The sequence below is a fragment of the Typopeltis vanoorti genome, chromosome 22 (genome assembly GCF_054136105.1).
Source record: "Typopeltis vanoorti isolate ZY-2024b chromosome 22, IOZ_Tvanoo_1.0, whole genome shotgun sequence".
NCBI lineage: Eukaryota > Metazoa > Arthropoda > Arachnida > Uropygi > Thelyphonidae > Typopeltis > Typopeltis vanoorti.
Genome location: NC_143570.1, coordinates 2,757,369 through 2,785,336, shown reverse-complemented (window position 1 = coordinate 2,785,336; position 27,968 = coordinate 2,757,369). Strand labels below are relative to the sequence as shown.

At 36.4% G+C, this 27,968-nt stretch overlaps 1 protein-coding gene across 1 annotated transcript in view; it reads right to left on the bottom strand.

The window, feature by feature from the left end:
• Positions 1-27,968, bottom strand: part of LOC150094112 (uncharacterized) — a 52,876-nt gene that overhangs the window by 10,456 nt on the left and 14,452 nt on the right. The window contains exons 3-6 of the mRNA XM_090412148.1: positions 24,326-24,423; positions 16,889-16,953; positions 3,869-4,310; positions 1,953-2,165 (exon numbers count right to left, since the gene is read on the bottom strand). Of these exons, the coding sequence (XP_090268274.1) occupies positions 1,953-2,165; positions 3,869-4,310; positions 16,889-16,953; positions 24,326-24,423 (818 nt within the window). The remainder of the gene's footprint in view (positions 1-1,952; positions 2,166-3,868; positions 4,311-16,888; positions 16,954-24,325; positions 24,424-27,968) is intronic.

Genomic DNA, 27,968 nt, shown 5'->3' with positions numbered 1-27,968 from the left:
CTAGATAATGGCATTTTCTACAAATATGTCAAAAATTCGCAACACACGGCTGTAGGGGGTTCTTCCTGTTATTGATGCCATAAATTAAATGCCTTCGCATTCTGAAACTTACCTTTTGTTTTATATCTACCGGCAAAACTCTGTTTCAACATTTAGCATTTAATCTTTTTTAATTCCATGCTTTCTACTTGTGATTTTTCACTAACCCCAGAAATATTAAAAAATAGAGAAAACTTTTAACATTTTTAGTGTTTTAAGTAAGAATTGCTTAACAGGGCAACTCTAAAGCAGAAGGCTTTATTTTCATAAGCTCTCTAGTCAGTTGTAAAACGTTTTTTTTTAGTTTCGAATTCGATTACGAGTATTTGGCTTTAAGCTAATGATGGATATGAATTCATAACATCCCCTCTATAAGTTTACATCGTCCAAACGAAGCCTACCAGGAAGGAAATCTAGTTATTAAGGCGCTGATTACAAACGTTTTCCAAGATTGAAACGATTATGGAGTACAAACTTTGTTAAATGAAGAAGAGGAATGATTTCCTCATTTTCGTTTGACTCTTGTCAGCATTTGTGGCGTCTGATAGAAAGAGGATCATTTATGTATAGAAGGAAAATGGATGAAAGTATAGAGCCCTCGGTATTCGGCATGGATGGGGGAAATCTGGAAGCCAATTCATGAACGACCAAAGAGAGAGAGAAATGACTATTGAATTGAAGAGGAGTGAAAGACAGATCGTGCATGATATTTTGATAAGTTGGCCTTTATGCCATACCTGATGAAATACACTGGAAATATCAAGGCACGTGTTTTTGAAACCAACCATCATAGTGGGAAGAAAGACAGCATGGTGGTTGGCTTTTTTCATCTTGTGCTCGCTGTACCTTACCAAGCACAATGGTGCATACTTTTAGTTGATTTACTCGTCCAGTCTTTCCTCCTGCCAAATGCTTATTCAGAAAAGTGACGCTTCGCTTCAAGGGTCAACAATTATCATTGATAGAATAGTTCAGGAGATTATCAATTGCAAGATTGCAAAGAAGTCACTTCCGAATTTCTTTTGCAACTCTCTTTATTGGAAAAATGAAAAAGGGTGAAAAAAGGGTTACTGCTAACTTTTTGAGAGTTTTGTTATACAGATTTGTGATATTGCTTTCTTTCTTTCTTTTTAATTTTTATTACCTTTCTGTAAAGGTATTATTTTCACTGGTTACAGTTATTTTTAACGATGGAATTCTCTATTTTTATTATTTCTTTCTCTTTTTATCTGGGGTGCTGTTTATGATGATTCGCTAACTCAGAAAAACACTGTTGTGGTTTTTAATTGATACGTTAGTGTTTAGTACAGGATTTCACATTTTTCAGCTTTTTTTGTAATAAAAGTTAATGACAAGGATTTGAGTTAACAAACTTCATAATGTAAGTATAATAAATAAACGTTTGATCAGGTGATCCTACGAATTTGCACATGACTATATGTAATCCCCATCAATGCAATCAGTAAATCCATTACATCCGTTTTGGAGTTTAATTTCTGTCTTTGAACTTCCAAGAAGTTAAAGATCAAAGCTATTGCACGATATCTTTTTTTTTTTTTAATTTTCAATTTTATTATTTTTTTTGAAGACTTGAAACGTTGGATAAATCGTCTCTCTCTCTCTCTCTCTCTCTCTCTCTCTCTCTCTCTCTCTCTCTCTCACACACACACCCACACCCACACACACACACACATACTTTATAAGCTGAAGTGAAGCCAAGGTATGCCTAAATTGCACGCCAGACATGAAATTCTAAATACATGGGAGAAATATAGACGAAAAGCACTGAATATATCATTCTTATACTCGGAAAAGACTTTTTATTTTTTTAATTTCGTATATCGTTAAATTATTTATAGCAGATGTAGTCTAATAGGCTAATATTTCTGTATCTTATTACTAGAGAAACTTACCATCAGTGACTCGGTATCCAATTCCTGGTGTACCTGGTGGCCCAGGAGCACCTGTAAGGCCAGTAAGTCCAGGTTCTCCTTGTCGTCCTGGTTCTCCCTTCATTCCTGGTTCTCCTCTGTTACCTGTAGGCCCGGGTGGACCAGGTAATCCAGGCGGTCCTTCTGAACCAGGGAGTCCTCGTAGTCCTGGAATACCATCCCTGCCTGGAGCACCTACGAAACAGAGAAGATTTTTGTAGGTCGGCATGTGGATCATATCATTATCACTGAAACCTTCAAATTTATAAATAATTACTAACTGTATTTTATTAATAATTATTTATCATTTTCGATTTGCCATTTTTCATATTCTAACATGAAAGATCGATGTTGTAGATATACTCTGCAGATGAGATGAATAATAGGAGATTTCGTCGAAGTTCATAAAAATGTAAACGATATAAATAAGTTGAATTATAGTGAAAATATTTATATTTTCTTACGAAATACATATCCTAATGGGATATATTAGAACCTCCGTAGCTCAGTTGGTACAGACGAAGCTCTTTGGTTGGAATCACCTGTGTTCGAATCCCTTCTAAGGACCTTATCAAGACTTTTCAACTGAAGGTGAATTAGCTGGTCTCATATGGAGGATGAGTTTTTCCTCCCTGAAACTCGGAACCAGGCAAAACGGCCAGTAGAACAAACTCTACTTACAGACAAAATAATAAATACTTATAGGCGGCTAAACCACCTTATAATTGAATTAAGGCTGCAAAATACAAAAATGCCTAGAAGGTCATGGGCTCTTAGTGCCTGTTGGATCCACTGATGATGAGGAGGAGAATGGATATTCAATGAAGAGCTATTATAGCTTAGACTTAAGGAAATATTATTTTAAGTGGAAGAAGAGTGAATGTCGGGAATGCACAGTAATGAAGTGACAAATACCTTAAACAATTTCATGCAGGTCCTAGACAACTATTTGAAAGACATTAGCGGGGTAAAGCAGGGTTTTTTCTCTCGGAAACTCGGGTTTTTCATCCCGCGAACAGGTAAATCGGCCATGAGAACACCCATTTTATAGACAATAAAATACTGTTGGTGATGGTGGTCAGGGGCAATAGATGGCATTGCTGGTAGTTTTGTTAGTGGGAGAATTAAGCAGTAGTGGTGGCAGGAGATGTGTGTAGCGAAGTGGAGTAAAGTCCCCCTCCCATTGTGAGTCTTTCGACTCCTAGGAGTCACGTAATAATAATAATAATAATTGGCTTCTTGTGTGCGCAATACTTTTAATGCTAATAGCTGCTTTTTATGTTATTCATTTTCCAGTATCATTATCATCCAGGGGATAATTCTCATTTTCTAGTGGAAATGAAACTTATCGCTGTGAGGTGAGCATCAAATACATTGACTTAATTAATACATTGACTCTGATGTTCAGAAATCAATTCGCTTCTACAGGAGGAAATCGTTTAGAAATGATGTATCATTCTGAATAATAAAACACGCAAACTGAAATCATGCATTTTGAGTAGATATTTGAAGCATATCCCTTTTCTGTCTCAGTTCTTTTTACCCTGACTGAATTCTAATAATTAAAGGAAAATGGAATGAATCATTTTTAAAGATAATTCCAGGTACCAAAGCTTGGAAACAAATTTATCTCTACCATCCAGACGATAGCACATGGCAATGACTGGATGGTAAATGCCAGCTGGTGAAAATGCAAATCCTATTAAATAACACAAGGTAAAAAGTAAGAATAATAACAATAATAATGAATTAGAATTTCTGGTCTCTAAATAATAAACATGCCAAGTTTTAAAATACTCTTAAGAATAACAGCAGTTCTTGGGTTTTGTATTATTGCTGGTATTATATTAAGCCAATCGAAAAACAATCAGAAAATCTCTATTTATAAATAACCTTACCTGTTTTCCCTTCCAATCCGGGAAGTCCGGGTTCTCCAGGAGGTCCAGGTGGTCCTTGAAGTCCAACTCGTGCTCCTTCCTCGCTTCTGTCAACCACTCCGTCAATGAACGGTCCGCCTGGTGGACCTGGAAGACCGGGAGATCCAACCAGACCTCTCGTTCCTGGGGGTCCCGGAATACCCCGATCTCCGCGATTACCTCTGTCTCCTTTCTCTCCTTTAATTCCCTGTTTCCCATAGCCACCAGGTAATCCTGGAGGGCCAGGAGATCCTGCAGGACACACACATTCATTATTGGTTGGTGCTCCACTGAACAGATGCTGTCTCTCCTTGTTGGGTTTAAATCGTGCATTGACGTGTGACCCATCCTGCACAAGTTTAACATCAGGAATCGTAGGCTGATCTTGTGGATTATCTGAAGAGACATGGGGATTCTTGTGGGCCTGTAAACAATGTTACGTTCTTTAAAAATGCTGAAAAACTTAATTATATATACAGCATACACACACACACACACACAGAAATACGAGATAGAAAATTAAATGATTTACTAGCTTTTAACAACGCATAGTTAGAAAATAAGTGTTAGAGTTAGAAAAAAGAAGCACTGCCGATTAGAAAGGAGATCTAAAGATCTACTAGTACATTCTCTCGTATCCATAATATCTACCTTTTCATAACAGACGGTTATGTGTCCGTTGCAGGCTAAAGCAAGTAGGCAGATTTAAAATGGATCGCGTCCGCGCGTGTGTATGTGAGCATGCGAATTCAAAGCGATAATCGGCCAGCAGCGCGACCGTGACTGTCACTGAACCTTTAAGTGAGGTTCAATGACAGTCCTGAAGATTGACCAACTTCGGTAGAGTGGTAATGATGTCGCCGAGTTTTACCCACTCAACTAAAAACAAACGGCCACTAGTATAGTTGGACACAAAAATGCCGACAAGGAATACTTGAAGGATAGAAAAGCAACATTGCCTGATCTGATGGCTCTGATTGCACACTAAGATATGACGAGAACAACATGAATCAATGGATCCGTCATATCAGTTGGCCAAACTTGAATGATGAAAGTTAATCACACAATCTAATTACTCAAACAGCGAGATTATCTTTCTTGGAGACTTAAACGTTCGCTTCTCTTCTCTTCTCTAATTTCGCAGAGCAAAATGGAAGAATCGTTTGTTGTTAAGAGCGATCTAATACAAACTACCTTCCAGTCTACTAGAATATGAAATAATATTCGTCATTTTCTCAACATTTTGGACCAGCTCTCCGTTGACATGCACCACTGAAGTTAACCATCCCCTTGGCAATGGTGACTATAATCTTGTCATTTTCTTTATCTACAGATCGTCTTTTTCCTGGATGATGGTATCCTGTGGCAAATCTTCCACTACAATATGGTGCCAACTGAACTGAACGTCGGAATTTCTACGCCTCTTTTCCATGCTCTCATTATTGCTTCTGCTCTCTCCTGCTCCAAGGACTTGCTCCAACTAAGGACACGAAATTCTTGCCGAAATGAGTACCGTCATTTCCAACTCTGCTTAAAACCCTTATCTTTACATAAACCCTGACCCTAAGACAAAAGTTCCACATAACATTCAACGGTTCGAGTTGAATGTTATATATATATATATATAGTTATTCATTATGAAACGCACGATAGTTAGTGAACTTGAGCTAGAAGCACTGAAAGCTCAATCATCTGTAAAAGGAGACTGTACAAACCCTGAACTGACCGAGAATATGAACGGAGCAGGACAAGATTCCAGCGTGCAGAATGCTGAAAATCTTGAAAATATACAAATAGTTGAAAGGAAGCTATCAGAGAAGGAACGAGAACTTGCAAGAAAAATTATCGAGCAAATGAATAGCAACCTGGAACGAGTTAGGCTTTCAGTATTGAGACAAGTACCCAGAACCAGCGCTAGGGTCTTTCCGTCCGCATGCAATTTCTATCTAAGCCCCTGTAACGATCCGGGCGTGTGTGGTTCTTTTACGATAATAAAAATTTAAATTATTTCAAATTTCTTAAATAAATATTGACAGATCAGCCACACGTTGGTTCCCCTAAATATAACGAACCGGGGGTGTTGACTAGGCAGGATAATCGTTAAAAACACGAATATTCAAAAAATTCTCAAAAGTTAAAGGAAATTTTGATAAAGCCACTTCACTTTAATCGTTGAATATAATGATACAGGGATTATAGCCTTCTCACCGACCCGAATCGCTAACAAAATTGAAATGAATTTTAATTAAAGTTAAAATTTATTTGAACTAAAGTTTAAAAAATTCTTGCATTTTACAAGTTACTAAATTGTTAGTAACTTGTAAAAAGTTTTTAATAATTTTTATAAGTGGAACTATCTTTTAGGAAAATAAAAAAAACTCAAGATACATGGGAAAATAAGAAAAGAATTCAGAAATAATTAGAACATTTAATATAAGTATTCAAAAAATAACATCTTTACAAAATAACAGAAAATAAATCAAATTACATAAATATACTTGAAATTTTTTTATTAAAATTTAATGTTTTTGATTTCATATTCACAAAATTAGAAATAATGGTCTTAACGAGTGGAAGAGGACAGAGAGGTGTACAAAGAGAGAAAGCAAGAAGCCAAGAGAGTTGTGGCACAGGCGAAGGCCATGGCATATCAAGATCTGTATGATCAATTAGAAACAAAGGAAGGACAGAGAAAAATTTACCAACTAGCGAAATGTAGAAATAAAGCAACTAAGGACATCTTACATGTGAGGCAGATCAAAGATGCTGAAGGAAGAGTATTATGGAGGGATGTGGACATAAGAAACAGATGGAAAATATACTTTGAGGGACTTCTGAATGAGGAAAATGCAAGGACTCACAGAGGAGATGGGCAGCCTTCTGAGGGGATGGTGCAGAACATCAGTAGAATGGAAGTGAAGGAGGCGATGAAGAGGATGAGGAATGGAAAAGCGGTGGGCCCCGACAGAATTCCAGTGGAGGCATGGAAGGCACTGGGGGAAGAGGGAATTGACCTGTTTATGAAAGTTTGCCAACAGGAAAATATACCCGAGGAATGGAGGGAGAGTACTCTTGTTCCCATCTACAAGAGTAAAGGGGATGCACAAGACTGTAAAAATTACAGAGGAATAAAGTTGATGTCCCACACAATGAAGATCCTAGAAAGGGTTCTTGATGGTAGATTGAGGGAGGAGGTGAGATTGCAAAGGAACAATTTGGCTTCATGCCTGGTAGATCAACAACAGATGCTATCTTTGGGTTACGACAGATGATGGAAAAATATCGAGAGAAACAAAGGGAGCTACATCTGGTATTTATTGATCTGGAGAAAGCATACGATCGAATGCCAAGGCAAGAAGTCTGGAGGTGTCTGAGGGAGAAGAAGGTGCCGGAGAAATATGTTAGGTTAGTGCGGGAAATGTACAGAAATGTGAAGACAAGTGTTCGGACCTGTTTGGGACAGACAGAAAGTTTTCAAGTAACAGTTGGCTTGCATCAAGGGTCAGCATTAAGTCCGTTTCTGTTTAATATTGTGATGGAGGTGGTAACAGAGGAGGTGAGAGAAGATGGACCTTGGACAATGTTGTATGCAGATGACATCTTGCTGTGTGTAGATTCAAGAGAAGAAGCGGAAACTAAACTGGAAAGATGGAGAAAAGTACTGGAAGAGAGAGGTATGAGACTGAGCAGAAGTAAGACAGAGTATATGTGTTGCGCAGTGGGCGGTGGCCAGGAGACAGACCTGGAGCTGGAAGGAAATGTCATCAGGAAGGTGAGAGACTTTAGATACTTAGGTTCGACAGTGGAAGAAGATGGAGGAGCTGAGAAGGAAGTGGGATGCAGGATACAAGCAGGTTGGAGGAACTGGAGAGAGATGGCTGGAGTGTTATGTGATAAGAGGGTGCCGATCAATCTGAAAGGCAAAATTTATAGGACAGTAGTGAGGCCAGCTATGACATATGCTATAGAAACTGTGGCCCTGAGGAAAAATAACATTAGCAGGATGGAAGTAGCAGAGATGAGAATGCTTAGGTGGATGTGCGGTGTGACCAGAAAGGATCGTCTGAGAAATGACTATGTCAGGGGAACAGTGAAAGTTACGAACTTAGGAGCGAAAATACAGGAGGCAAGGTTGAGATGGTTTGGTCATGTGATGAGGAGGGAGGACGAATATGTGGGAAGAAGGGTCATGCAGATGGATGTGCAAGGAAGGCGGAAGCGTGGGCGGCCAAAGAAGAGATGGAGGGAGCTGGTAGAAGAGGACTTGAAGATGAAGAACTTGGATGTGGTGACAGCCCAAGACAGGAAGGTGTGGAGGAGACTCATAACAAACAGTGACCTCACTTAAGTGGGAGAAGCTGCAGAAGAAGAAGAAGAGGTCTTAACGTCTAATTCTGCACTTGTATCATTTTCAATAGCTACGCCAAACTAACAAGCCTTTTATGTGACATACTTGTTCTTATGTAGGTTTTAATCAATTTCAACTTGGAAAAGGAACGTTCACCGCTCGCTACACCAACAGGTAAGGTTAATAGTATTCTTAAAGCAATTGAAAAGTTAGGGAAAGATATATTATTGGACACAATAAAATTAAGATTAACACAATAAAATATCGAAAGGGTTTTGAATATTTAAATTATCCTTCCGAAAAATATCCCGGAAAGCACATAACTCGTCATATAGTTCTATTGCATTTACGTCTTTCTTGTCGCCGTCCTCCAAGAGATTCTCTAAATCGTCACAATTTTTTCGAAAATCTTCGTTATTAATTTGTAGTAATCTATACAAGAAATTGAAATTATCATAATATGTTTTTAGTTGTTCAAAACGTTCTATTAACGAACACACTGCAACGTCTAGAAGTGCATAAAACACATTCACTCTAAATTTATCTTCGGATTGTGGTGTTTCGTCATGATGTTCGTAGTCAAATTGTCGTGTCTTCTTTCGTCGTCGAACTTCCGTACCAGTTTTAAATTCTTGTTCTTCATCCACCTCTTCACTCAGTTCTTTTGCCGTTTTTAGAACTTCTTTAAAATTTGTATCTGATCGATACTCTTGTAAGAATATTTTTAAGTTTTCGACAGATTCTAAAGCAAGTGTAATGTTCATATTTTTGTCTTGAAGCATTTTACTCACAGGCTTTATTCTGTTAACTAAATCATGCCAAGTTATAAGAAAGCAAATAAATTTGTAGTCTTTTATTTTAGCACATAATGTTTGTGCTTCATTCCGAGTTTCTTTATTAAAATTTTCATTATTTAAAATTTCCAAAAGTGCATCGTGAATTTTTCCTAACTGATATCGTAGAGGGCGGATAGCATTAATTTTACTTTCCGATCGCGTTTCTGATGGCTGTTTCAATGTTAAATTTTTTACGAAAAGGATTGCCCAACGTTTGTAAGAGAATGAAAAGAATTGTATATTTCTTGAATAATTGCAAAGAAACTAATTTTATCTGCATTCACTTTGGCTGCATCGTTAATGATTAAATGTAGATTATGAGCAGCACATTACGTAAAAAGCTCGAGGATTTTTGTTCATAAGCAAATTTTGGAGCCCATATTTTTTCCCTTTCATATTTGCCCCATTGTCATACCCTTGACCTCGCATGTCTTCAATGGGGATGTTCCATTTTTCCAGTTGTTCCATTATTGTTGCACATAAACCACGTCCTGTGGAATCTGATATATCTGCAAAACCTAAAAGGCTTTCCCTGATCTTGATAATTCCATTGTGACAGGAAACAAAGCGAATAATAAGGGTCATTTGTTCTGTTTTACTTGCATCAGATGTGCAATCTAAAATTATGGAATAATATTTAGATTTCGAATTGATAATAAAATTGTATCCCTGATTGCGTTACTTAAAGTTTCCAATATTTCATTTTGACTGTCAAATAGTATACTCTATTGTTTCGTTGTAGGGTCCTTTCAACATGATTTTCCATAATGGGATCAAACTTCGCAAACAGTTCAACTAATTTTAAAAAATAGCTGTTATTCCTTTATAATTTATCAGATGATCTGCAAAAAGCTAAATTTTGGCTACCAAAGAATTTTATAATTTCAATCAAGTGTTCTGAAACACTCGTCCAGTGTTTCATACATGCTTTGAGTCTGGCAATCAATAGTAGTTTTTTTTTTTTTTAATTTTTATCAAGTTCCTTCCATTTTAAGAAATTTTTCATGTGAGTTAAACTAATCTCATGTCTATGCAAAGCTGTACTTGCATTTCTCCGATCGTTATAACCTTCTACAAGACTACTTGATTCAGTAGGTGCGAAAGGTTTGCAACAAAAGCAAAAAACAGAATTTAAAGTTTCGGAATAAATGAGCCATGTTCTTGGCACGAGCTCCCCGTTTTCCATTTTTCTATTATAATACGTGTCGCCAAATTTACGACCATATGTATCTCTGGGATATATTATATTTTTCTTTTGAACAGGCCCCATTTCAATTAAAACAACTCGTAATTTTTCATCAATATTTCCCCAATCACCTGGATCTTCGAAATTTACAGAGACTAACAATGTGTTAGTTTCGTGGTCAACTACAACTAAATCTTCTCCTAACTGTTTTTCACTTAAATCCTGCGTCTTGTTGTCTTGTTCAATAGTTGCAATAGTACTTTCATGAAAACTGGATGATGTGCACAGTCCGTCAACTCTGATTTCTGATGTATCGAGTTGGTTACAATCTGCATCAGAATATTTTAATATTTTAACAAATTTATTACGAGCCCTAGTTTGTTTCTTAATATCTGTTTCTTTCGCAGCATGACGCTTACGATTTTGTGCACTGGATAACTTTTTTTTTTTTTAATTTTTGATTCCATTTCTACTTTATACCCACAAGAAATTATTACACAACACGACACAGAGACGAAATAATAGTCCACACTGCGCTACTGTCAGTAGACTAATTAGATGCGTACCATATGACTGGCTAACTAGCAACAAATGTTTTGTACGAAAATTCGTTTCTGCGCATAAAAACCGTTCGCCATTTCACTGTAGATAGACTGCAGTAAACACAACATTCTGCAGGCAAGCAGAATGTTGTGTCGGCAGTGAGAGCAGGCAAGCATTTAGCCTACTCTCGCTACAAAATTGTAAACAGCCGGCTGATCAAAGAGGCTGCAATATACATTTTTTTTTAATTTTTAATCGGTATATTCGGCCTTATTTATTTTAATATTGATCATTCAAAAATTTTTTGTTTTTATGATAAAAATTTTGTTTCTTAAAAATGAACTTATGAACCGGGCCCCGGTGGTGGCGGATTCCCACTTCTTCCGGCCCTGCAAGTACCTCAACATAAACTAAAGGAACTGCTACAAGAAGCCGAGGGCTATCCCTACTGGAACTATTGGACAAACGAATCAACTTATGTACTCAATAGCCTATGTCGTGACATCTGAAAAAACAGTAACACAAAAGCAGTAAGGCTCAGGAACCAAAATGGAAGCATCGATTGAGAATAAAATTCTTAAACTCAGAGCGGACATGTGCAGTTTGAAAAACCTTAAGGAAAAGAAGCTGAAAAACCCGAAATAACCTCATAAGAGATAAAATATTGGAATACGACCTATTGATGAAGTATTAGAGGAAATGAAGCAAAAAATAGTTGCAGTTGCAGCCAGTGGCGGCTCGTGAGTTAAATCTTGAATGGAAATTTTATTTTTAAAATTTGGTTTATTCAGGATTCAACAAGAATTGGAAAACAATTAAGAGATACTTGAGCTTTAGTATAGAAACTGCTTGTGAAAGGAGTACATAGAATAAATAATTCATATAATGATACAAAGCATGCATCAAAAATGGCAATTATTCTGTGTGAAGAATTATGTTTTAGTTAATTAATATGTTCTATGTGAAACGTATGTAATCTAAAGTTCAAGGTGCTTGGGCGAGAGTTATGTTTGCGGCAGTGTAAATTATCGGAAAGCGGCTCACGCTCGAATTCGCAGAAGATGCTGACCTAAGGAAACGCGGTGATCCGGATGAACTAGCAGGAAAAGAAGGTAATGTCGGGCGAAGATTCGTAAGGAAAACAGAGGGCGCTAAAGGTGCGAAATAAAAAGGGTTAACTCCCTTTTCAGAAGGCTTTTTGATCGTGGCACTTTCGCCCTTGCTCGAGTCGTGACCGTTTGGTTTTTGACCTGCTCTTCTCGGATGAGAGGTTCTATCTCGCCTTGTGATGGATCCAGGATAGCCCGTAGATGTTCTATATCAGCGATGTGGAATAGGATCACCGGAAACAGAACCAGACCAACGTGGACAGATCACCAGCCGTGCTGAAAGGGGCAGACGAGAAGTACACCATGTATGACCACGTACGTAAAGGTCATTCTACGATGTTCCAAACTAAGTTTTCAAGGAAGGAGAACCCAAGTACTGTATGCAGAAAGGGGACTATCTTGGTATGTTTTATTCTCTCTTATGTTAGAAGAGAAGCATGCTGTAAAATAAATGTGAATTGCAGTTAAGTATTAAGTGTGAACGAACATTCTAGTGAGGAACTTCAGGTGATTAGCGTTAATGCAAAGGCCTAGCTCTACAGGTATCTTTGTCTCAGATTGTGAATTAGGTAGAGTGTGATAATTATGATTTGTAGCCTTTAACATAGCTTGATAGGATAAATTGAGAAGATTACAGTTTTGATATGTGTATTATGTACAGTCAATGAGTGGAATCTTAAAAGGATCCCATGTTAAATTTCCAATTAAGTTCTAAATATCAATGATAGCTCATCACCTCAGTATGACTTTAATCTAATAGTGAGAATGAATGTAACTATGTACAATTTAGTGATCTTAATAAATGTTCTTTATGTTTTAACCTGAAATTAGCCTGTGCTTGAATTCAACTCATCGCTCATAAATTCGGAACCTAATGCGGAGAATAATTGAATATTTATATGCCACGATTGCAAACATCATTGAGTGAGATATTTAGGTGCTGAAGGATAAGTGTAGGGATAATCACCTCTGAATAATTTCTAAGAGAAGTTCCCTGGTTAAGGATTCCTCCTAACCTAAGGATACTGGCTGGCACAGCAGAACAAATAAATTTGTTCTGCTGTGCCAGTATCCGCCAGTATCTGACGGAGAAACAACTGCAGACAGTAATTACAAGGGATTTGTCTCAAATATGGAAATAGATCCTTTGTCAGAGAGTTCACTACACGTGGTTACTCTAAGTAGTCGGCCAAGTAGATAGACAGCCTTCGTAGTTTAGCGCCATAGCTTGTGTTAAGATAGGATTATCAGGATAATCCGTTTAAGGCAGAAATAAAGTAAATCGATTAACACAAGGACGAGATATTGATTATAGATATCGAATTAAAATAAAGAATTGAAGGTAGATATTGAAAGTAAAGAAAGTGAATAAAATATAAATACACATAAATATAACACGTCGCTTGAGATCGTGGGGTGCTGCAACTTTCGAAATATACACACACACACTGTAAGTACAGTGCATACGTGTTTGGATAAAATATCAAAATTATGGCAAAAATTAAAAAAAAAAACACGAAAAAATATTTTTTATTATCGATAAAATTATACCGTTTAATATAATTCAAAATTACTTAAAAATAAAATCCATAACCCCAATAATGTTCTAAAATAAAAAATATAACAAATGTTATGCCTTTAATTGTAATGTCCAAATATTTAAAGAGACGCAGTAAACACGATAAGCACTACGAACACTTTACTACTGGCGCAAACTACATATAAACAACAGTGGAACTGCGTGACGGACAGTGCCGCATGACGCTAATAGCTCGCATCTCACTATGACGTGCATATGCTTGCGCGCGTAGCAATACGACACTGTGGAAAAACACAGTGCTGCTAGCGTCCTTCGCCCTCCCAAGTGTTACAAGGTGGATTTTTATTATTTTTTTTATAGAAAATAAGAGAATTTTATAAGATTGTTGATGATAAAATTAAGTATTATTAGCAAATATAAATAAATTAATAAATATATTTATGTATCGAGAAAAATTGGGGGTGCTGCAGTTCTGCAGTACCGATGCAGATCCGCCCCTGGTTGCAGCTGAAATAAGAAGATACAGTGTACATATTGATCAGTACAAGCAAAATTCGATGTTTCGCGTGAATCAGCACCAATTTTACAAGAAAATTGATTGCTGCAAAAATGATAATCTTAAAGAAAATATAAATATAAATACCAGAGACAAAGAAAATACACTAAAGTTTTGGAAAAACCTATGGGACAAACCTAAGAGGCACAATAACAAGGCAAAGTGGATTGAACAAATTATGAACGAATCTCAAGAACGAAAAATGGACCAACTGAAAATAACAACTGAAATGGTTCAACAGCAAGCTAAAAAAAATAAAAAAATTGGTCAACACCCCGGAAGGATGAATTACATGGCTACTGGTTGAAAAATCTGAAAGGCTTACACGAAAGACTTGCTAACCAATTTTATGATGTTTTAGAATGCCAAAGCAAAGAAGAGTGGCTCATAGTAGGGAAAACGTTTTTCATCCTAAAGGATAAAGAAAAAAGCCCAGCGTTAGAAAACTTCCGACCAATCTCCTCCGTAGCGCAATTGAAAGAATGACAGTACATTGAGCCCTTCGATTGGAATAGGCCTAAGTTCGATTCTCGTCGCGACGGGAGGAATCTTTATCTGGACGATTTCAATCGAAAGTGAGTTAGCCGATCTCATACGGAGGTATCAGGGTTTTTTCTCCCGGGAACTCTGGTTTTTCATCCCACATACAGACAAATCGGCCCTTCAGAACTCACGCAATTTACAGACAGAGAATACTAGTTTTGGTGGTGGAGATGGGCGGTAGATGGCGTTGATGGAGATGATTCGTAGTAGAGGTTCGATGTAGTGGTTGAGACAGTTGTAGGTGTCCTCCCGCGATGAGTCTTCGGACTCCTTGGAGGTGTCAGGAATAATAATAACCTGTCTGCCAACAACTTTTAAGCTACTTACAGGCATACTAGCTGAAAAAATAAGCAAATTCTCTTTTTCCAATTGAACAAAAAGATTGCAGAAAAATTCAAGAGGTACAAAAGACCAATTGCTGATTGATAAAATGATTCTGAAAAATTGCAAACGTAGAAAAACCAACCTTCATATGGCTTGGATAGATTATAAAAAACCGTTTGATTCAGTGCCTCATAGTTTGATTTTATAATGCACAGAGCTATTCCGTATTAGCGAAAACATACAAAACTTTTTGCAATCCAGCATGAAAAATTGGAAAACAATGTTGGTTCTGAATAGAGAAGAACTTGGAGAGGTAAACATCAAAAGGGGTATCTTTCAAGGAGATTCATTATCTCCTCTATTGTTTATCTTGTCATTGATCCCCTTAACTAGAATTTTAAATAAAACTGCTCATGGTTATCAAACTGCGCAAAAGAGTGCAAAGATATCTCACCTTTTATACATGGACGATCTGAAGTTGTACCCAAAATCAGAGAATGAACTTGCATCATTGCTTAATACTGTGCACATGTTCAGTAAAGATATATCAATGGATTTTTGGCTTAGACAAATGTGCAATTGCTGGAATAACAAGAGGAAAGTTTGAAGATATGAACGAAATCGAGCTGCTCAATGGTGAAATAATCAAGGCAATAAAATTCGAAGATAGCTACAAATATTTGGGAATTTTAGAAGCATTAGAAATTCTGCACAATAGGATCAGAGAAAAAACTAGAGCAGAATACATAAGGCGACTAAGGAAACTCCTTAAGTCGATGCTTAATGCTGGAATTTGATAAAAGCAATTAATACCTGGGCCATACCTGTTTAGAGATATTCAGAAGGCATTGTTGAATGGACCCAGCTAGAGGTGGAGGATTTAGACCGAAAAACTCGAAAGTTAAATGACAATGCACCATGCCCTCAATCCTCGCAGTGACATTGATAGGCGCAAAAAAGGAGGCTGAGGATTATTACAAGTAAAGCAAGTTATTGAAGAAGAAACGAAATCTGAATGATTATCTGCAGTAAACAGCGATAAAATTTCTAATTGAGGTAAGGAAAGAGGATTTATTTAAACCCATAGAGACAAAATTGGAATACAAAACCAACCAAGTAAAAGTGAGAACTGGAAGATGGAAAAATAAGGCATTGCATGGAAAATACCTTCACAGCATAAAGGACAGCGCTGACAGCATCTTGACCTGGCAATGGTTGAGAAATGGAGCACTAAAGAAAGAAACAGAACTGGTAATTTTTGCAGCACAACAACAGGCCATTAAAACCAACGTTATGAAGGCAAAAATCAAAAAAATTCAAGACGACAAAATGTAGATTGTGCAAAGAAAAAGAAGAAACGGTAGACCACATTATAAGTGGATGCATCAAAATCGCACAAATTGAGTACCGTAAAAGGCATGATAACGTAGCTAAGATAATCCGCTGGCATTTATGTAGAAAGTATGAGTTTGAAGTATCTAAAGACTATTGGAAGCATAAAATTCAGCAGAAAGTGATTGAAAATTGAAAATGAAAAAGCTAAAATACTCTGGGATTTCAAAATCCAGACTGACAAAAGCTTGGAATGTAACACACCCGATTTCACAGTGGTTGAAAAAAGTGAAAACAAGGGTGTTAAGTTTATCGAAATATCAGTACCAGGAGATAGTCGGATTGACGACAAAGAAAATGAAAAAATTACAAAATATCGCGAGTTGCAAGTCGAAGTTGAACGAATCTGGCAAAAGAAAACGAAAGTTGTTTCCATAATAATGGGTGCTTTAGGCGCCATCCCTAAAACATTGAAAAAACATCTAGAAGCACTCGAGCTAGATGGATTAAAAATTAAGCAACTGCAAAAGACCGCTTTGATCGGCACAGCATTCATATTCAGAAAGTATTTCCTCAACTCATAGGCCCTGAGTAGGGCTCGAATTAGTGGAATATAACCAGCCTTTTACTTAAGACTGACGAAGCAAATCAAGCGTGGATGAATATTATATACATACATACTCACCTTGTTTTCCAATGAACGAACTCTTTCTTCGAGATTCCGAAGAGATGAAGTACAGTTGAGAGATTCTGGAAGTTAAGATCAAGTTTAGCGAGACCAGTGAAATATTCCAAAATTAATTGCAATTGTAATATTTATTTAGTTAGCTATTTAACATTACTGTTTACCCCAATTGGTACAATGTTGATACCTGTTAATGAATACATAACTAAAGAGGTTTCACTTTAAATAAAATGGTAGCTTATACACTGCTTGGAAAGAACTCAACGGGCATCATATACCTTGGAGATGGGTGTGACGGACATCCGCCACATCCATCCACCTGCTCGGAAGAGGATATAGCGTGGTTCGTCACTCTATAACACAGCTCTCCAAGCTTCCACGTCCCGCTGTGCATGCTCTTTTCGCTACAAAGAGACGACGAAGCATGTTGGTTCGGGTAATGTGGGGGCTTGCATATTGCGGTCCTACCAATGGAAACCCATCTTGTGAGCCTCGGTTCTGAATGTGTTTTCTACAGATTCGTGTTCCAGTCGATGCCTGGAGCTCCGCATTCAACGTGTCAGCCGACGAATGGTGATTTTTACACATTATCCTTCGTAGCACCCTACGTTCACGTTCGGTGAGTATGGTGGGTCGTCCACTGTGGGTTGCACTTGCAGTTGATTCCCTGCACTTCCATCTCAGTGGTATCAATGATCGTTGATCTGGGATGGCCCAATTTGTCAACAATTTGCCAAAATGATAAGCCTGTAACTGGGCATCCTATTACAAGGTCTCTTTCAAATTCAGTCAGTTCCCTTCTTGCAGTCATTTCTCCTGGACACGGTTGCACTGACTTGAGAGCATCATATTCCTCCCATTTATACCAGCTACATGACTCGTTACATGTCACAATGCACCTTGCCAACGGGGATGTCCGTTGAGTTCTTTCCAAGAAGTATATGCTTGCATTCAAGATAAGCTGCTAGGTAACTCAAGTTTTCTATTCATAAGGACAGTGATTTTCAATTTATTTTATTTAGTTTAACGCAGTAGTGAGCTATGGAAATTTTAACAAAGGGCTCGCATCGTCGAGAAAAAAAAAAAAAGGCTTAACTTAGCCGTTATAATACTTATATTGCGACTTTGTAGAGCTTCTGCCAGATATGATAATTCCTGTAGGACAGTGTTTCTCAAAGTGTGGTACGCGTACCCCGGGGGTACGCTAAAGGTCGTTAGGGGGTACGCGGCAATTTTCAGCTATGCATAATTAAAGGCGTCATTACAACCGAGATAAAAACGGCACTAATGAATCACATCCCCCCCCCCCCCTCCTACAACAGAAACTGCTGTATTGACCAAGCAAAACCATTGTCGGTGCAGCATATGGTTTTGCTTGACACCATCCCGTCGTGAACGTGTTAAAACTAAGAAATATATAGTGAATGTGTTTCAGATAATATGGAATTCGGTTGAAGGGAATTAGCATTTCAACTCAACTGTTGAAAATTTGTCGCGCTAAACAAAGACAAATTGCTAATTTGTCTTTGTTTAGCGCGATCTTTCGTTAATACCGCACCAATCATATGCACTTCTTCATAGCTGCTCTACGTATCTCAAGTCTTGTAAATTACTGGTAATTTTTGCTCGAAATAATGGGAAAGAAGATGACGCCATTTGGGTAGATGACTTTGACGATGCGCACAAAGAAACTGTTCTCGATGCCAAAAGTACTGATAACGAGCAGGAGCTTCTTGGTAAGTCGCACCATTTTCAGTTTTTTTCTGAAAACTTTTGTTTCCGAAAATTCCCGTACGTATCTCGCAACACGATTTTTTAGCTTTAATTTTGGTAAAAAAGTTAAGAGTTATATTCGTAAGAATTTGAAAGCTAAAAAAAAAATAATAGCTTTCAAATTCTTACGTATGGATCATTGGTTAAAGATTAGATTTATACCCCCCCCCCTCCCAAAAGAGAGCAATATAGCAAATAGAAGTAGCTGTAAGCAACAAGAAAACATTGATATTGCATCTGAATCAAATGAAATTGATAAGAGCGTGTCGTCTGACATCTCTAGAGAACCAAAATTTAAAAATAAACCATATTTTTTGTTTACATGAACATATAAATTCAAATAAAATAGATATTTAATTTTAATGAATATTTTAAATTAATTTATTAATTTTAATGAATATATTAAATTAATTAAAGAAAATTTTAATCAAGCATTTTTAATTATTTAGTCAATCATTTTAATTAATTAATTATTATTTTTATTAATTAATTAGGGGTACTTGGTAATAATGAAAATTTAAGAAGGGGTACGCGGATATCTGAAGTTTGAGAAACACTGCTGTAGGATATCAATCATTAATGGATAGATCTTTTAAAAATTCCAAATTGAGAAGTTGGTTTAAAAAGCCCTTATGTTTATCGTTCGATGCAAAATAAAGCTGGGTAATTTCCATAAAGCAAGAGCCGTTCGTAAACTCCAAGCTGCCCATCGTGGTCCAAACACACGGTCGATCTTTAAAATTTCGATACCAAGGTCTTTTGCAATCGTATTTAATTCTCGTTGATTATTTGGTGATTGATGATAAAAAGCATAATTTATCCATAAATATTTCAAAATGATTTATTTCTTTAATGTTTTTTTATCGAATCGTGTAATGCTAAATGTAAACGATGAGCTACGCAATGCCAAATCACAACGTTGGGAAATTTCTGTAGAAGTTTGATTGCAACACCAGATTTGTTTCCTAACATTACACTGCTAACAGCTCCATCAGAACAAAATGCAATGAAATGATTTTTTAAATAGTCATCAGAAAATCCACATGAATTTAAAGTAGTAAATAGTAGGATGTACACATTCCACGGTGGTATTTTATAGTTCTACAACATTATTAAACAAGAAGAACAAGGGGCTCGCAAATTTGAGAAAAAATTAACAAAGGGCTCGCGCGAGCCCCTTATAGCTCACCACTGGTTTAACGTCGCTACACACATGTACCCAGCCATTGGATTCTTTGTTATGAAGTAAAGAAGATATTCATGAAATTCGTGAAGCAAATAATTGGATGTTTCAATATATAAAAAAATAAAATATCGCTTATCAATATATTAATATTTATTTTTTATTTTCAGAAATATTTATTTTTTACTTCCAAATTTCATTTTAGTCACCAATCAGAGGAAGTACTTTTTTCCCTTGAAACTGTTTTCTAACTCTGTAAACCCAGACACGTCGACCTTAAATCTCACACGATTGCACCCTTTAATTCTAGGCAGGAATAAAAACATGGGCTAGCAGCAGCTAACTGCCATATTCTCTCACCTTCTCATCCACAAAACATGAGAAAAATTAATTGAACTGATGAAAGCTGAGATACAAGTTTGCAAAATTATGTCTAAAAGTGAAGTCCTCTCTTATTCTGGGAGAATGGAAGGGAATTAGCGGATTTGTTTTATTTCATTGTTATTTAGTATTATTTTGAAGTACTTCTGTAACCCTAAGGAAATTGTATTTGCCTCAAGAACAGCACTAGACTGGAAGCGGGAAGGCTTGTAGGTTCCATTCTACTCACCAGCAGGCGTAACCTTTCTAAGCACTTTTGGGGAATTAAAAACTTGGATTTTTAATATATATATATATATATATATATATTCCAGGAATATTCTTCCATTCCTCTGGCAAAGCTACACCTCATTGCTGATGATGGCTGCTGTAATCTAGAACGAATTCGGCGTTCTAATTCGTCCCAAGGTTGAGACATGGACTCTGAGCCGGCCAGTGCAACACTTAAAGGTTCTTTTGTGGAAAGCAGTCTAACACGCAATACGCTATGGCATGCCAAAAAAAACAAGGGTCACTGCCAAAGTACTTTTACCACGTAGGAAGCATGAAGTTCTCCAGGATGTCCAGGTAGCCATCAGACGTCATCGTTTACGGCACATCCACCAATGGACCAAGCACCATCCAACTGGAACACTTCCATACCATAACCGACCTTCCATCATATGTGACCGTTGGAATGATGCGGTCCTGCCAAAAGAGATTCCCCAGAAGTAATCTTCAGATCCAAACACGACCATCAGAGTGAAAAATTTGGAACGGCATGAAAGACGCCATTCCAAACGTTGTTTGGCATCCACGGGGGGGGGGGGGGGGGGGCAGTTGATTTGTGACTTGTTTGCAGCAGCTTTGTCATAGTAACCTAAGGCATGCAACCACTGTCGGTGCCAGGTTATTTCGCGTCCTAGGCAGAGTTTACAAGTGTGTCCCTTATTTCAACAACTAAAATGTTTCTAACTGACATTAAACAAAATAAAATTGTCTTTCAGGGTAAATTAATAGGGCTTTTTTTAATTTTCTTTTTTAATTAATTTGAAAATTCTCTGTTATAATTCATTTACAAAAAAAAGGTTATAAAATACCGAAATTTAATATTTTAAAATATTTATCTTAACTGAATTTTAAATAGCGGTAAGTTCAAATCATTTAGGTAAGGAACAAAAAATAACCAAGAGTTAAATAGTAAAATAGTGTGAAAAAGAATCGATACCTAAATCATATATTACTATTTAATTTTGATATTTTAGTCAAGTATGAATAAAGCATAGCTTGAAGTTTTGTGCCTCTTCATGGCTTGCGCCCTAGGAGGTTGTCTACTTTGCCTAAATGATAACGCCAGCCTGCATGCAACTCTCTGCAGAAGTTGTAGTGCTGACAGATGTCCCTGAAGCATTTTTCAAGTTGAGTGTGAGGGCTGCCCTAATAACGTGCAGGATGTTCGAACATTTGAGATAGAATCCGTCGATCTCGGTCAGTGAGTTTCGATGGCTTCCCAGAGCGTTTTTCTGAGCGATGTCACTGAGAGAAAGACCACTCATATGACACCCAACCACCATCCCACGTTCGAAACCTGTCAGTTCAGCTGAACATGGCGTCTTGAGTACAATGCAAAACATACAGTACATCCAACCATTTTTTACCAGATTTAGACACTACCTGAATATTTTCATGTGGTAGGATATATATATATATATATATATATATATTCCCCCCCCCCCCTCTTTGGAGGCATCTGTAGCTAAAACCAATAAACGGAATGAGACCAAATTTTATATTGAGACTTTTGAAGGCATGGGGAGATGATTTTCGCGAAAAAAAATATTTAGTACCAAAAATCGCTGATAGGGGAAATTTTGGAGCTGGCAGAGCCGAAAACAAGCGGATAATCACTTTAATGGCAGATAAAATGGAATAATAACATTTCGACGGTGTAAGCGACAGCCGCGTCACTCATTCCAGCTGGATATCTGATGCGTTACAATGATGATAATAATAATAATAATTAAACTAAAACAACAACTTGCGAGAGACACAGAATGTAGTGATTAAACTCACAGAAAATGTTTTATTCATCAGAATCAGGGTCCCCAGGACCACATACACGATTTTCAATGTGCTGACCTTTCTTGTGTACAACAAATTGCATCCGGTGTGCAACATGCTCTACAGCTGAGCATAAGGAGTCGGATTGAATGTTCATAACAGCCCGTTTTATGTTCTCTTAGAGTGCTTGGACCAGTACTGGTCCCTGTGTCGTCGAACACCGCAGTAGCAACGTCTATTACTGTCTCTTCTTGCACTGCATTCTGTCCTCTGCCAGGTCTAGCTCCTAGTGATCCAGTTTCTTCACACTTCTTTGTCATAGCTCTCAGTGCTACAGCTGACATAGGACCTGTATGCAGGTTATGAAGCCTTCTAAATTTCCGAAGGGTGGCTATGGCATTTCACTGTTTAAGGTAAAACAAATTAACAAGTAAAGCATGCTGAGGCAAAGTAGGATGCATATTGAGCAAAATTCGTCAGTCATTCGAATAACTCCCTGAACGTTCCCAATCCCTTTTTAAGTGAAATTGGTGGCGCTGCTGTTACGTACGCACAGAAAAATTAGCATAAACCTTTTTACCTGCGTTTACTGCAAATATTTGACTGCTTTCGGCTCCTCCGGCGCCAAAATTTCCCCTATCGGCGACTCTTGATACTAAATATTTTTTTCGCGGAATTCGTCTCCCCATGCCTTCGAAAAAAGTCTGAATATAAAATGTGATCTCATTCGTGTATTAGTTTTAGCTACAGATACCTCCAAAGGGGGAAAATTAATTTATGGCCACCCTGTATATATATATATATATATATAAAATTATAAAATGGCGGCACTTGTTTACTGTCTCTTCACTGGATGCTGCTTAAAACTAGTCTTGGATCGAATATTTCTGTTTGGCTACCAGTGGAGATTGAACTTAGAAGCCAAGAATACTTAGCACCCGCGCGGTTAGGCTAGTGGCTGTGCGCTTCGCAACCATATGCTTGGGGAAGGAGTGTCCCAGGTTCGATTCGCGTCGAAGACGTGAGGAGCTGAAGGATCTTCCTCAGCCATAGCCAAATTAGCCGGTCTTGTGTATTGGACAGTAGGGTTTTTTCCCCAGTTTATCCTGGGGGTTTTCATCCTGCAAAGCGGGCAAACCGGCTTTGATAACTCAACCTTACAGGACATAGGATACACCAGACGTAGGGCTAACCACCTTATCCTGTGAACGGTTTGAGGTCCGTTGATTATTAAACCCTCGACACCGCAAGGTAAAAGAGGATTAAAGGAAGATTAGATGAGAGAAGAAGACTTAGCAAGTTCTGAGTCCCTAGGGGCTTGTAAACACCATTAATGAATAAATTAATTAATAACATCGTTTATATATGTAAATAGCTGAGTTTAAATCTCTGATTTTCTTATTAAATTTAATGTTACTTCCCTCCATAATGTGATATCACATTATGGCAAATAGCAGTGAATGTCGTCCTTCGATGAGTCTCTGGACTCCTTGGAGGTGTCAGTAAAAATAATATACTTATAGATTTGGTGGCAATAAAACTCCTCGAAGTGCTCTTTTCATCTCTTGAATTTTCTAGAGATGCTAAAAATTCTTTAGTGTGTGGCATAGTGCCCTCTCGCGATGAGTCCTTGAACTCCTTGGAGGTGTCACGTAATAATAATAATAATTTAGAAAATTTAGAAATTCTTTAGGATATTTCATCACAGCGCTTTATCATCTTGTCATTTCTTTATAGATTGTTTTATCTCTTCATTTATTATGAAGATGTTTCTTTTTTTTTAATTATTATATTAATGTATTGTATTATTTTTTTATTGCTGGTTCTTTTGTGCCATTAGTGGCATCCTCAATAAAAAAATTTATGCAGTCAAAATAAATAAAACAATATATTAACTCGTTAAGTATTGAATTATCCTGTAATTTATAGAATAATAAATTGATCTTCTTTTCAGTACATGTATGTTTTTCGAGGAAAAAGAGCGTACACAAAACTCGAATATTGCTTTTGTAGAATTATCTGAACTACGTAATAGCTATGCACACGTCCACTATACTTACGTTGGTCACAGTTACTTCCATGATAACCAGTACAACATCTATAAACAGTATCGGAAATTGTTTTATAAGCAGTAATATATTTTGGTCTTCTTAAAATGCTGAAAAAAAAGAGAAAAAAAAAAAGAAGTTAAAACTCGTTATATCTGAAGTTTTATTTGTTTATATAAATAAAATTTTTATTTATTTTGAATAAAATAATTATTATTTCGAATAACTATTAAATTCACAGTCATGTATTAATTTATATATTTGGGCTTTAACATATTTTCTTGAACTGGCGTGAAATGTGTCACTGGCAACTTTCTCATTGTCAATTATGCCATTAGCATATTGTTTAAATAAATGTTTTATTTTACAAATTACAATATACATTTCGAAAAGATTAATAAACTCCAGTTAGTTTCAATTTCAATGATATTTCGCTTTTGCTTGTCTTAACTGAATAAGCTGTTGATTTGCCTTTTATGTACTTTCATTATCAGAAATGAAATTTGATATGTACATTATACAGGATGTAATCATAATTCCGGGATATTATTTTGAAACAATTGTATTTACAATAGGAACTATTTTAAGTGATACCTTTTAAAGTAGCCCTCTTCACTAATGTAGCAAGCCCACTGATGCCTCCGTGTCAAAAAAGAAATGAGAAAAATCATTGGATGCCACCATTTGAATTCATTTCCGAGAACAAAAAGTCTCGAGGTTTCCATATATAAAAACTAGGCAATGACAAATCAAAGCGAGTAGGTGCATTGTCATGGTGAAGAAACTAAACTCTGCTGCTCATATTTTGCTGTCTTTTACGTCGTACATCAACGCAATCTCTCCAAACATTTCCATAAAATGTTTAATTCACAGCTTGACCTTGCAGCATTAATTCTTCTTTGATTATTAAAATATGCTGCATCTGCTTTTCACATTAATCCTTAAATTTACTGAGCTATTCATAAATTATAGTTTCACCTACGAATTCTGAGGGTGGAATTTTTTTTTTGCCACGTTATATATACAAACAAAGCTTTTGTTCCTATGTTAACATCCTCCGCAGTTCAGTCTGTTTCGTTTCGGTTGGAAATACGACGGTTCCAATCTCATCTATAATACGAGGAATCAGGATTTTTTAAAAATGATGGTGAGTTAGCCAGTCTCATGTGGAAGTGGATTTTTTTGTCTCCCGGTAACTGAGGATTTTCGTCCTAAAAAAAAAAAAAAAAAAAAGGCAAACCAGCAAGACGAACACATGCAATATACAGACATAAGGATTAACCTTTTTTATTCTGTCCAATCTGGTTTCAAAAAGTTGCATGGCACAGTAGGGGTCTACGCGTAAACTTAAAATAGGGGAGCGAGAGAGAGAGAGAGAGAGAGAGAGAGAAAGCATCAAGAACCTATATGAGTTACTATGTACAAAGCAGATAGCCCTCTGGAATAATTTCCCAAAGTTTGTTGGAACGCACTTCACGTATCCCAATTTTGAATGAATTTTTATTGATGTCCAATATCCTGAAACTGAATTAATGGTTTAAATTGTTAATACATCTGATTTAGTAAATTTATGTGAATTATTTGAAGCAGTATGTGAAGTACTTCAAGATTTTGATGTTTCAAGTTCCGCCTCTAGTACTTTAGATAAGTGATACATAAAACTTCGAGAACTTCGTATGTTAATGATCATTAACTATTTGCCTTGACGTAAGTAAACGCTTTTTTCCAGATGACTTTGCCATCATACTCGAAGTACACTTTGGAGTACTTAAGTAGAAGAGACGGCAATTTACAAAAAATAAGATAAATTTTAAACGTCGCCGATTTTTTTAAAAAAATCGATTTTAAAAATTTTCAGAACTATTTTTTCGCTACCCGAAGGAAGCAGAACCTTAGTATCAGATGGTGTAATCTATATATCATTTTGTATTTCCTCCATTGATGCCAAATGGTTTTAGTGTTAGCAACTAAGCAAAGCTTTTCAGTTGTGAGCCATTTACTGTCGTAAGACATCGTTTTAGTGTTTTTTGCACAGATGGCCAGTTCGGCCTTAGCACCAAGTAGAATGTCCATCTGGCAAAAGAATTGTTGGTGGACTGAATGACCAATGGGTCAGTTCAATTATATTGTGAAACTGAAATACGTTAAAAATGTGGGTCATTGTGTTTTAATTGCCAGAGTCAAATCTGTGTCTCGGTCGGTGTACTGCTTGGCCAGTGTAATTCATCAACTATTTGTCTTAAACTAAGACTTTCAACAAGGAATATTAAATCAACTATTAAATCTTCATTAACAAGATTGTTTTTTTTTTAATTTGCAATTTCCCATGCATCAGAGAAAAATTGTTACGAAATACCTACAATTATGATCTTATTAAAATACAACCTATCGTTTTTTTTTAATTGTTGCTGGTGTTTTTAAATAGCGTATTATACTTAGCGCCTACTTGGAATTAATAAATAAAATTTAAAAATCACTGTGCCCTATAGCAATGAATAAAACTATTGCCACTATTCAAACTTTTAATGATTTATGGGATATGGTAATTTTTAAAAGATTTTCACCATTTTCTTAGAACTTTCCGAGCGACACTTCGCCAATGAAAAAAAATAATAATAATAATAACAATTTGTTTAAAAATCAAATGATTTTTATACAAATACGGAAGTTTGGTCAATAAATTTTCCATATATAAATGTATATTTGTTTTCAAGCTTTGATCAGCTTAACTTATAACATCCACCTTGTCATATTTTCAAATTATAAGATTAGCCATTTTTAAAATGTAAAAATATGTTAAAGAGACGTTTCTAAATCTAAAATATTCAGACTTTTTCTAGAAATCATCCTTCATCACACCATTAATATATTATTTCCTCCTTCCAGCCCCGCAAATTGTCGTTCTTCCAGACTTTTCTTATCCCTAAAAGTTATGACTCTAAAATTATGTAATCTCTGCAACTGAAAATACATTCTTTATCAACACATCCTCAGTTAAAAAAAATAATAAATAAATAAAAAACATTAGATGTACTGCTTTCTTTTCGTTTTATTTATTTTAATTTTTTCAGTGCTGCGGTGGCATATGGTTTTACTCTTTCAGTTAATGTTACTTCAGTAAATGCACCCAAGTCCTTATCACAGAACTAGCCAGAACATCCAATCTTTTTTTTTTTCACTTAATAAAAATCTGCGTAGGTTTAAGAATGTGATGTGTCAACTTATGCGCAGTCAGCATGTTATATTCCTGAACCTTTTCTCATGAAAGGAAGATCTGTTCTGCTTTCATGATTTCCAAATGCATATTATCACTATTACAATTAGTGGCGAACTTTGAGCACCAATTATGAAGATCTTTAACATGTTATAAATACATTCAAAGACATAAATATGAGCTGAATAATAACTGTTGACAAAAATGACATAAATAAACTGACAGTAACCATTTAGATGAGATTTATAAAATTAACTTAACTTACGAGTTCGCCAACTGAATTTTTCGCTGATACTACATTCTCTGATGAGGCTTTATGCCTCAGGTGACATGGAAGTAACTAATATTTTTATTAGTAACCACTAAGTGAACTCAGGCATTCTTAGCGATTCGTTCTGAGAAACAGTTTTCTCATTATTATTATTATTTAAAATATATAAA